Source organism: Nilaparvata lugens, chromosome 11 (assembly GCF_014356525.2).
Source record: "Nilaparvata lugens isolate BPH chromosome 11, ASM1435652v1, whole genome shotgun sequence".
NCBI classification, from domain to species: domain Eukaryota; kingdom Metazoa; phylum Arthropoda; class Insecta; order Hemiptera; family Delphacidae; genus Nilaparvata; species Nilaparvata lugens.
Window position 1 is genome coordinate 34,002,015 of NC_052514.1, and position 12,593 is coordinate 34,014,607.

General features: G+C 34.3%; 1 protein-coding gene across 1 annotated transcript; it reads left to right on the forward strand.

Moving 5' to 3' along the window:
- Window positions 1–228: 228 nt before the first annotated feature.
- LOC120353658 lies at window positions 229–8,798 on the forward strand. The gene is made up of 3 exons (XM_039438276.1): window positions 229–384; window positions 2,839–2,917; window positions 5,101–8,798. Exons 1-3 carry the CDS (start codon window positions 329–331, stop codon window positions 7,894–7,896), a joined length of 2,931 nt encoding a protein of 976 aa, XP_039294210.1. The 5' UTR covers window positions 229–328; the 3' UTR covers window positions 7,897–8,798.
- Window positions 8,799–12,593: the final 3,795 nt, after the last annotated feature.

Below are 12,593 nucleotides of genomic sequence, written 5' to 3' on the forward strand. Positions count from 1 at the left end.
GCTTGAGATATCGATATTTTTAATTGTGTAACATTGGGCAGATTATTGATGTAATATTAACTGTTCATTCTCGTTTAAAATAATCAATTATATTTTATCAAGCAGGACATTGTATTTTTCAATAATTTCATAATGAATTCTGGCAACAGAGCAAAGCGAGAAAGAGATAGCGCTATCCGCTTTGCTGAATGATAGACAAGGATAGCGATATCATTAAAAATCAAACACTGCCATTATAACGTGAACCTCACTATAGGGATATCGCCAGATGAGATAATTAGCTCTTGGCTTTGAAAAATTTTAGTTGCAAATTTGTCAGTGGCCAAAGATGTTCCTCTCGCGAATTTTCACAATTTTCATACTGGTTTCCATAGGGAGTCTAAGGTAAGAATAATTTTATTTTATTTCAAAGCTCTACCGTTTTACAACTCGATCTGTAGAATTGTTCAAAGAATTGTGTTCAGAATTTGAAGATGATTGATGGGAATTATTAAATGTAGAAATCTATAAAAAAACGAGACTCTAGTCATCAGTCATACGCTCGTTTAATAATCCTATACTATTAAACGAGCAACTTCTGTTTAAATGTTTACATGTTTAAATGTTTAGATGTTTAGATGTTTCGATGTTTTCTGACATCGAGACGATTCTCACTAAATCCAGAACATAGTAGGTTTATACAGAGAAATCTGCTATATTAATTCTGTGGTTTATAATATAAAGATTCGATTGCACTAGGTCTCATCCCTGAGAAAACTCGCTGAAAAACATTAAAAGTGGAGTTGATGAAACACTGATATAGGGAGGTCCACGTTATAATGGCAGTGTTGTTATATGACAGTATCACTATCTATATTATAAGGGTTGTTTTTAAGGGCTTAAAGTTCGTCTTTTAGCATGTATATTCTTCTTCTACCAATCTCTTAATTTATTATAATTGAAATTTCCATATCATATGTTACTATAGAACTATAATCTAGATAGAGTACCTCTTCGAAACAGTTGTTAACTGGCAACTAAATTAATATTTTTGTCAGGTTGGCATTAAGTTGAGTTGACTTTGTTAGGTTGGCACCAAGTTGAAGATTTAAATGCATTTATCGCGGAAAAATTGATTGGGCACTGCTACTTCAATCCTGGGAATATTATATTATTAGCCGTCATGCTCGCTTCGCTCGCCATATCCGTTTAGCCAGACGTTTAATCTGGACCCCCGACTGGATTGTCCTAACATATGATAAAAATGCTCAAATGAAAAATGCAGGCCTGCTGATCTCATTCTTGGATGATCCAGTCGGGGGTCCAGGGGGCGGAGTCCCCTGGTTAGACGGATATGGCGAGCGAAGCGAGCCTGACGGCTAGTTCAATATAAAATAATTGAAAAATATAATTTTTTGCTTAATGAAAATATAATTGATTATTTTAAACGAAAATGGACAGGTAATATTGCATCAATAAACCTGTATCAGCTACTGACTATACAAGGCATTGAAAAGACTGAGGATTGGCAACGTTATTCTCCTATCTTTCTCCAACGCCATTATAACGTGGATTTTGCTATAGCAGGTAACCCGTGCTCCGCAAGGGTTTAATGAAAAAATTGACGTAATGCTTTGAAGAATTGAATATAGGTATATAAACACAATCCTTGGTAAATAAAGAATCAATATGCAAAATTTCGAGCTAATCAGTCCAGTAGTTAAGACGTGATGATGCGTCATTCGTGAATTTCCTATCCCGTACGTGTATGAACCGATTTTTTACTTGATGATCATAGATGACTTTTATTTGATTTTTTCTCTAGTGATTATCAAGTCTGACTATTAATAGAAAACACAATACACATGGTATAATATAATATTAGTATAGTAATAATATAATAATAATATTGAGTGATGTAATAGTAATAATATTGAGAGCCCACTCCTTGTATGAAAAACGATCAAGGAATCAGTAAATTTTGTTGTCCGATGAACATAGTCTGTAGAAAGGTTAGAAAAATATGTGTTCCAAATTTGAAGCTGATTGAACAATGCATTCGATCGTTATTGTAAAACATACAAAGAGACGGCCAACGACTTCGGCCTTGAGTCAGAAGTAGGAACTCGTTAGCCCTAGTTCAGTTATCAATGTCCAACATAGTACAGGAAAATCTATCTAATTAAATCATAATACTGATAATTTCCCAGTTTTATAATAATTATCAGTTAGGCTAAATATATTTTCAGAATCCTATTATATTAAGCGAGCAATTTCTGTATATCTGTTTATATTTTTATATATGGTTATCTGGTTATTTATGTCCAACTGATCTCGAAAACGGCTCTAACGATTTTCACGAAATTTGGAACATAGTAGGTTTATGATATAAAAATTCGTTTGCACTAGGTCTCATCCCTGGGAAAACTCGCTGAAGGACATGAAAAGGATAATTCATCCTTGGAAAAACAGATGATAATATTAGTCGTCTGTCGATAACAGAAGATGAGTGTGCCTGTGTGGGAGATCAGCTGTGTAATCAATCAGCTTACCGTATCTCGCGAGAAATCTAGAAATTTCAATAGACTCGATCAAAATAATCTGATTTGTTGACATGACATGGTATATAATGATATTCAAAGTTAATAATTATTTTACAGTTTTAAGTGATTAGTGAGTGCTATTTTGTTATTTAATTTGGTTTGTGAACAATCTCAATTAGAATTTTTCTGTTTTCAAATATTTGGACAGAATATTAGACCTGAATTCAAGTGTATGAAACATTACCTACAAGTGTTTGAATACATATATTTTTAGAATTTTTATATGACTGTAGAGAGTCTGATTGTTTTTTTTTAGATCAAATGCCAGGCCGTCTGACAGTTTCGACAAAACAGCTGATTCGACAGAACCGCTATCTCAGACATTCGTTATAAGTGTTGAGTTCCTAGGCCTATTCACTTATTCTATAATTAAATTATTTGCATTGTGATGTCTAATAATTAGTTGATATTAGAAAACGTTCATTTATGTCAAATTCAATGTGAAATATATTATTGTCCTCTTTGATAATATGATAGTCCCTGATTTTGATCATTAAAATGATGGAGAGAACCAGTTTCAGATCTACTGTATTTTGTTCAAGATGCAGTTGCCAGACATGAATATAGTAGATCCTCAATAATTCGACCCTCTATAATCCGTGGTGGAAACTCGGTCCTTTGAAAAAACTTCGTAGTAGAATAATGTATTCTGGCTCCCTCGACAATTCGTACTGAATTCGAGCACGAAGCAGTGATATGTGATGATTTCATAACCCAGTGAAATGGACAGCATTAACTTTTATCAAATTTTTGGAGTGAAATGATTCAGGCTCAGCCTTCTCTTCCCTCCTTCTTCTTCTGGTGCCTATCCGTTAACGAATGTTGGCAATCATTGTGGCAATTATAACTTTGTTGACAGCCGCTCTAAAAAGTTCCGGGGTGGACACTGCAAACCATGTTCTCAAGTTCTTTAACCAGGAAATTCGTCTCCTACCAACACCTCTCCTGCCAAGAACTTTACCCTGTAGTACACATTTCAACAACTGATATTTAGTTCCATCCCTCATAATGTGTCCCAGAATAATGTGTCTTCCCTCCAATAATTATAATTATCTTATAATTATTGTGTTTTGTACAATAAATGAGACAAAAAATAAATAAATTATTTTTAGTGTACTCAGATACTGTTTTTGGTCAGATATAAATTTGATAAGGGACAGTTCTGGGCATAAGCCTGTTGTGCCTTCTCCCTTGAGTGTAATGATTGTCCATGACTGAATAAATAAATATTGAGATATCAATTTATCTATAATATATTTAAAAAACTGCCTTATAGGCAAAGGCCTGGGGAAACGCATCCTCGTTCGTGAACAACTGAGATGAGCATTTTACATTTTGATTCTAATCTACAGAGGATGGTTTTAGGTCTATTTTAAAATCTTAGGGCCGATTTCCGAGCTCGGGATTTAGCCAAGTCCTAGACTTTAAACAGCTGGAGTCAGAAAATTGGCTTTCCAAAACGGGGCGTAGTCGCAGCTTTTATAACAGTAGACCTAGTTTTTATTTCCTCATTTCTATAATTGTAAAACGTTTTTCCTTGACGAAATCAGAAATTCCTAAATAATTCAAGATAGCTGAAACTTTACACTATTTTCTCTTTATTTTATTTTGTGTTCAATTTTCTAGTTTTTCGAAATTTAATTCAAACGTGACTATGACAATGACTGCGACTACGCCCCATTTTGGAAAACCAATTTTCTGACTTCATCTGTTTAAAGTCTAGGACTTAGCTGAATCCCGAGCTCGGAAACCGGCCCTTAAAGTCTTTAATGGGTTACCTGCTACTACATAGTTAAACACTGGAAGATTGTCTGAATATATCACTTCAAAATTTGAGTGCAAGACTTGTGATTGATTCGTGATATATTTAGATAATATTGAGTTTATTTTTTTGTCTTGCGAAATAATTTTTTTAATAATTGAATATTCCTTATTCTAGTGATAATAATGTGGAATACTTCTTCTATGTTTGGTTTTGAAGCATCTCAATTTAAAAATCCACTCTGTAAAAATAATTAAGTACTGAAAATTTTGTGAAGTGAACAACTACAAGACTTAATCTATTTCGGGCTATATGTAACCTAATCTAAATTTGGGAGAGGAATAGCACAAGGTTACCTTTTCTTCTCACTCTATCATTTTGATGATGTACTCATTGTATCAATCAATATGGAATAAATAATATTCACTTTTTGTGTAGTTGAGAAGTTGATATTGTGGTAATTATTAAAAAAATATGTGGAAAAAGACTGAGAAATTGTCAAAAACCACAGATTTATTGATACTTAGAAAGACCGGTTACGATTATTACACCATTGTCAATCTCCGAAAACTAAAACGGTTTTAGTTTATCAGAGATTGACAATGGTGTAATAACAGAAACCGGTCTTTCTAAGTATCAATAAATCTGTGGTTTTTGACAATTTCTTAGTCTTTTTCATTCAAATAATAATTTGAGTGTTTTATCATTCCATGTCATTATCCGAATGCATTCTTATAATTTCAATAAATTTTGCAGGGAAAGAGACAAGACGCTCACCAGTTATCAGTTGAGAGCTGTCGTGCCAAAATAAAAGATTCTCAAGAGCTGACATCGAAAATTCTGAGTGGAGTTGACGATTTGATAGCAAAGCAGAACAACCTGACAGGTGACGAGACGATTCTGGTACTGGGAGAGGCTGGAGCTGGGAAAACAAGCCTGATACAGTTTTTGACGGGAAATCCCGACTTGCAGTCCAGGGAAATTGCTGGGAAATATGTGATTGAGGATGGACAAAGAATTGGGGAACCAAACTCTGGGTCTTCCACCCTCTACCCCAGGATTGTTCCCTTCAACAGAGCCATCGACTTTGTCGACTTTCCAGGATACCAAAACATAACACAACCTGCAAATGAAATCGCTTCATCGATTATTGTGAAAACAATCACAAATAAACTCAAAAAAGCCAAGATTTTGCTTCTAGTAGACCATGCCACCCTGCAACAGAAGGATGGCTTCATCAACAGTCTTCGACCTCTGTACTATAACCTGCGATTCAATTTTGATGACTACAAGGATCGCATTGCATTGATCGTCACTAAAGTCTCCCCAAAATTGGATGATGATGAAATTCTCAAAGTTCAGGAAACTTCTGGATCAGACACAGCTAGATTCTTGGAAGAAGAAGCTCATATTATGGAGCAAGTCATGGAATATCTCAATCAAACACAGTCATCATTGAAAGATAAACTGGAACTAGAAATGGGGTACGAGGAAGAAGGTCTTCATTACGATTCGATGCAACTGTTGAATAGTTTGAAGACAGGAAGCAAAGACGGTAAAGCACCAAGAATCAATGTGTTTTATCATCCAAACAAACCAGGACCACTGAGGGATAACAAACTTATGCTGCAGAACAGGGAGTCGTTGCTTGAAACTGTTAGAAACTTGACCAGTTTTGATGTGAAGAAGTATGATTTCGGTTTTGGGTTGTCTGATAGAACGAACGTGTTCCTGAAATGCCTATTGGAAATGTTGAGTGATCTTTACAGAAACAAAGTAAAGGATATCGTTAATTCTCTTGAAAACTCTGCACATGGAAGAATCACTGATGGTATCTTTCTTTGCATACAGAAAATTTCTGATTTACAATCACTGATTAATAGAACGGAACTGTTCATTCAAGAAAATAAACAGGTTGTACGTTACGATGAGTTCTCTAAAACTTTAATTTCTTCTGATCTCGCCACATTGTCGCCTAGGCATCCGGAAATCGGAGAAATAAGAATATTCGATTTCTTGGAGAAGTATGGAGAAATTATAATGGGATTTGTTGACACAAGTGAGATATTTGAACTATCCCCTTGGACTGAAAGAATAAGAGATGCTTTACAACTTATGGAGAAGGAGAAGGAATGGTGTAATACACTGCTCAAGTTTATTGAAGGACTTTCAAGTTACAAAATTCAAAGTCAGAGGAACAAAATTTACGATGAGATGTATACTGTAAAACCCACATCCAATAATGTTGAGCATCCACTTATATCAATGTTCTTGGATATTACTGATAGCAGCCCCTCTCAACTGTTTGAAAATCCACAAATAATCAGTGAGAGAAAATTATCAGAGATTGATTATATAGCACGCGGTAGGTTGGAGAAGAGTCGAGTCTTAGGTTGGGATGACTCGTGTTCATCCCAGGGAAGCCTTAGGGTGAAAGGGTTCATAATTTGTATGTCCCATATCAATTCAGATGAATTTCTAGATTCTCGCTGTGGAAATAAATCGGTCACCGACTTGATTATCTTTGCTACTTATAAAGTGTTCATAGATATTCAAAATTTGAATAAGAGATTGGAAGGGGTAGACATATACCTAGCAGCACCTTACTGGGAGGTAATCGGGGAAAGAACTGATATAAAATTGGTAGGTCGAGAGGGACAAAGAGTATCCGACAGTATTTACTTGGAGAATGGAAAGGATGGGAAACCTGGACTTGCAGGCGGCATGGGAGGAAGTTTTTACGGTCTTGGTATGAGATTTCTGAACTGTGAAAATCTGCATATTATGTCTGTCGGAGGCAAAGGAGGTCCGGGGATTGATGGGGCAGACGGAAAACCAGGAAAGGATGGCAAAAGTGGATATGAGAAAGCTGTTGAGGTACTGGGATCGAAAAGAGGGTTGAAAAATTATCTAGAGCATGAAATAACCCAGGCACATGACTCACTCGAGCTGACTGAAAGTATTTTGCGTGATGGAGGTAGTAATATTTCCATGAGTGGAGACAAAATTGGAGGGGATTTCCTGGGATTATCCACATACAAGTTCGGTGGTGATTGTGGAAGGGTAGGGGAACTGGGGGGCTACGGTGGTAGGGGTGGATTTGGAGGACTTGGAGGCAAGTTTGAGGTTGTGGAAGCGGGTGACCACCGATCCAACATCACTTTCCTGTCGAAAAATGGGGAAGACGGCGAGAATGGGAAGAGAGGTCAATCTGGGGGCCATGGAAACGATGGGACTGGGTTGACTTGCTACAATATCAAAACAACAGAACAAGCTTCAAATGGCTCAACATCTTACTGGAAGTGCTTCGAAACAGATAGCAGGTGCAGTCACGATGTCCAACCGGAAATAGAATGCAGACCCGATCATTACATTGATACTGGAATTGAACGTCCATCAAGGAGATCTCCTTATGAACTTTTTCGATCTTGGTCAATAAATCATCCGTTGAGTTCCAAAGAAGACTTGAGCACATCGGAGCGCGAGAGGGATTTGAGGGCCATTAAGGCTCTTGGTGACTTTGAAAGATTCTTTTGGTCATTCTCTGATTGAGTAGATATCTATTTGTCTAAAACAACTTAAAGAATATGATTAATAATGTTTAAAAGAAGTACAGTAACTTTATAACCATGGTTATATTATAGAGGGAGAGGTTCGGCTCATACTTTAGAATAGCAATAATTTTTTGATGTCTTTGAAACTATTTTGATTCTTAGAGATGGTTTCCGAGCTCGGGATTTAGCTAAATTCTAGATTTTTAAGGCTGTGCAAAGGCTGAAATTAAACTTTTCACTCGTGATATTTTTCAGAGGTTTTAGATTTGTATATCATCATGCTGACAAAATGAAAAAGTTTTCTCAGGAAAACATTTTTTTTCTGATCACTACTTTTTGAGATAGGGCCTAAACTTTAAATTTTTTGGGACAGAACTTTTCAAATTCGGTAAGAGATAAATCGATGAAATTTAGAGGATAGATTCTTCATTATATTGTTGATCTAGTAAAACAAAAATTTCCTGAAAATAACCAAAAATAACCTTTAGTTGAGTTATTTTTGGTAAATTGAATAACTTTTCCAAAAATTGATATTTTCAGAAAATTTTTGTTCTACTAGATCACAATCCATCCTCTAAATCTCATGGATTTATATCGTACCGAATTTGAAATGTTCTGTCCCAAAAACTCAAACTTCATTCGCTCATATCTGAAAAAGTAATGATCGGAAAAAAAATGTTTTCAAAACTTTTTCACTTTGATAGCTTGATGATATACAAATCGAAAAACATAATCGAAAATAAACACATAATCTACCTAACACATGGCAAATATTCTTATGCTATCTTTCCTTTATGATATTATTATACAATTACAATTTTATCGAATTCTGAATGATATTAATATTTAATAATCAGATTATAAAATTTGAGATAGATTGGAAATATATCGATTATTAACTGTGCAGTTTACACTTCTTTTTTATCTTCTTCTCTTCCTCCTCCTCCTCCTCCTCCTCCTCCACCTCCTTCTCCTCAAATATTCAACACCTGACTTTTCAATGCATGTGTAACCAAAGCGATCCTCTTATAAGAAGATCGGCAACGTTTTTCTTCCATCTTTCTTCACTGCCATTAAGGCTGTGCAAAGGCTTAAAATAAACTTTCTACTGGTGATATTTTTCGAAGTTTTCCGATTCCTATAATTATCATCAAGCTATCAAAAAAAAAAGTTTTTTCAGAAAAAATTTTTTTTCCAATCATTACTTTTTGAGAGATGAGGGCATAAAGTTTCAATTTTTGGGACAGAGCATTTTGAATTCGGTATGAGATAAATCCACGAGATTCAGATGATAGATTCTTCATGGTATTGTTGATCTAGTAAATCAAAAATTTTCTGAAAATATCAATTTTTGAGAAAGTTATTCAATTTACCAAAAATGACCAAAAATAACTCAACATAATGTTATTTTTGGTAATTTCTAGTAAATTTAATAACTTTCTCAAAAATTTATATTTTCAGAAAGTTTTTGTTCTACTACATCAACAATACCATGAAGAATCTATCCTCTAAATCTCATGGATTTATCTCATACCGAATTTGAAATGTTCTGTTCCAAAAATTGAAACTTTAGGCGCTCATATCTCAAAAAATAATGATTGGAAAAACATTTTTCCCTGAGAAAACTTTTTCATTTTGATAGCTTGATGATACACAAATCGCAAAATTTTGAAAAATATTATCAGTAGAAAGTTTATTCTTAGCCTTTGCACAGCCTTAAAACTTGGACCTCACTACAGATTGCAAGTTAAAACTTTTTGTAATTCACAAGCTACGAATTGATTACAAGTTACAAGTTATAAAAGGTACATTACATCTCACAGCTAGAATTGATAAAAAAAATTATTATCAACTGATATCAGAGAATAATATCAGGCTACAGTCAATAATACACTAGGCTATAGGTTTATGTATTACCATAGAGAAACGATAGCATAAGTAGATATCCCATGGTATAGGACGTTTATGTCGCAACTTTTTCTGTTATCCCAAGCCGATAGTTCACGTAGTTCTTTCCTATGCAGCTGTGTGACGCTGGTAGTCTCTCAAATTGTGCCGTTCATACACTATCACCCCAACAAAACAGTAAAAATTCACAATAATCTACAGTAATTGGCTTGAGATAACAGTAAAAGTTGCGACATAAATTCCCTATAGCATGGGATATCTACTTACGCTATTGTTTCTCTATGGTATTACTGACCGTTATTAATTTTACGAAACTAGGTTTCAAATCTTTCTAACTTATCTGCTGTTGAATACTAGAATGATGAGTCTTGTTCATTTTCAACAATAAGAACGTTGAATAAAACAAATAGTAAACTGATTATTAACAACTCAAACAGACAAGTGTTTGTTTCATCCTTCATACTTCACAAAACTTATAGCCCTATAATACATTCATAATTGTATAAAAATGGAATATTATCATCTCACCTTGTAGGAAATTTCATTCTCTACAAAAATGGTGAAAACATAAATTCAGCTACGATTTACGGTTCAAAAGTTATGAGCAAAAAACTGTAATAATTTCATCAACCAAGTTTGAGATAGAACTCAAAGCACAGTCGAGCATTCAATCTACAACAGAAGCTCACAAGAAGCGAGAAGGACACAGCGCCACCATCTAGCGGATTAAATTGTATCTAACTCCAACCCAAACAAGGCAATCTTCTCTTTTTAACAAAAATGCAGACTCCTGCTCATAACTTTAACAAGGAATAAAAAGGAACAAAAATTTATAAGTAGATGGATTTTCATCATGATGATTATTAACTGATCTGTATTTCAATAACATGATAATCACATACTGAATAGTTTAATTCTCACAATATTATTGAATGATAAATTGTGTCGGTTACCGTCGTGAAGCTGGCCCCACCATATCGAGCCCAAAATTTGAAAAATTTCGAGATATTTTATGATATTCATCATTATGATTATTAACTGATCTGTATTTCAATAACATGATAATCACATACTGAATAGTTTAATTCTCACAATATTATTGAATAATAAATTGTGTCGCGGTTACCGCCGTGAAGCTGGCCCCACCATATCGAGCCCAAAATTTGGCCCGCCAATGTATAAACCCTTATAAACCCCATTTCCGGTTGAGCCCAAAAATTGAAACTTGGATATTCTGGAAGCCCAAAAAAAGCCCTAAATATTGGCATATGTTTCAAATTTTGGGCTCGATATGGTGGGGCCAGCTTCACGGCGGTCTGAAACAGCTGTGGAGTCTGAAAAAGTGAGTGAGCGAGTGTGTGTATGTGAAAAATCAAAATATCGCATCCCCGATATTCATAAGATTCTAATCATTTTAGAGAATTGTGGGCGCAGTATTGTTTATCAATAAATAGAAATAACGAGCGAAACTCGGTACCACGATATTAACAGTGATATGAAGGTGTTATGGACATGACTTTACAATCATAGTCATGTCTTCCAAAAAACCATGCTATAATTTTTAATTAATTGCATGGTGAAAAGTGAATACAAAGTGATGCAGAGTGAATACTCATTGCACGGATGGATGAGTTATTAAATGTTCACACGAGACTCTGGCGAGAGTTGGTAAGAAAATGCCAATTTTACTCATTTATCCCAATTGTTATTAACTAATTTGCTCTCAGATAAGTGGAACATACGTTTCATCACCAGTTAATAGATCCAAAACATTGATAACTCGTCAATTATATTGATAAATTGATATAAAATCGACTCTTCAATTTTTCAAGTTTGGGCTGGAAGAGCTTACACAGTTGGCTAACAGATAGCGTTGGTGATTTCTGAGTGTCTCAAGGTCTATAAAAATAAAGGTCATGATACTCGTGTTCCTTATGGAGCGGCCATTATGTGGGGTCTTTATGGCGGTACATTTGAAATATACCAATCTGCTCATAACAAAATCATGCATTATGCTTTTTAAAAACAATATTCTGGTTCAGATAATATGTAAATTCGGGCTTTCGATTTTTTTAAATAAACGAAAATAAGTTTTTCTTGCTGAATTTTTCTTCTCGTGAGATCAGTATATACCTTTGTCTGCTTTTGTAATAATGGCATCCTCATTCTTCAATTTGTTTGAATTACTACAGTTATCATGAAACAAACAGATTATAATGATAAAGTAGAGAAATTCATTAGAGATAACAAATTTGGAATCTTAACAAAAGATCCAACTCTTGAATATAGTAGAAATATAAATAATATCATATCTAAATGTAAATCAATCTCCAGAGCAGAAGAATTCAAAATGAAGACGATAAATCCTTTATCTCCAATGTTTAGAGGACAACCAAAAGTACATAAGGTTGGAATACCAATAAGGCCAGTAGTAAATTACCGTAATGCTCCTGCATATAAATTTGCAAATATTTGAATAAAATTCTACCTCAAAAGACAATAATGACAGAAAACCATAGTATAAAAAACACATATCAGTTAGTTCAAAAAATTAAAGATATAAAAATTCCAAATGATGCTATTTTCCTAGCATTTGATGTAACCAACATGTACACTAGTATTCCAACAGATGAAACAATTAGTATTCTGAAACAAAATTTGATAAATAATAATATAAATAATGATGAAATAGAAGATCTAATAGCATTGACAACAGTATGTGTAGATCAAAATTATTTCAAATTCAATGAGAAAAATTACAAACAAAAGGAAGGTTTGGCAATGGGA

Bases quoted from the DNA above. Each gene is read 5' to 3' on its own strand.
- LOC120353658 (XM_039438276.1), top strand. From the start codon at position 329: ATGTTCCTCTCGCGAATTTTCACAATTTTCATACTGGTTTCCATAGGG. The intron at 385-2,838 runs GTAAGAATAATT...GTTTTTTTTTAG, and splicing joins GTTTCCATAGGGAGTCTAAG to ATCAAATGCCAGGCCGTCTG. The intron at 2,918-5,100 runs GTTGAGTTCCTA...TAAATTTTGCAG, and splicing joins CTCAGACATTCGTTATAAGT to GGAAAGAGACAAGACGCTCA.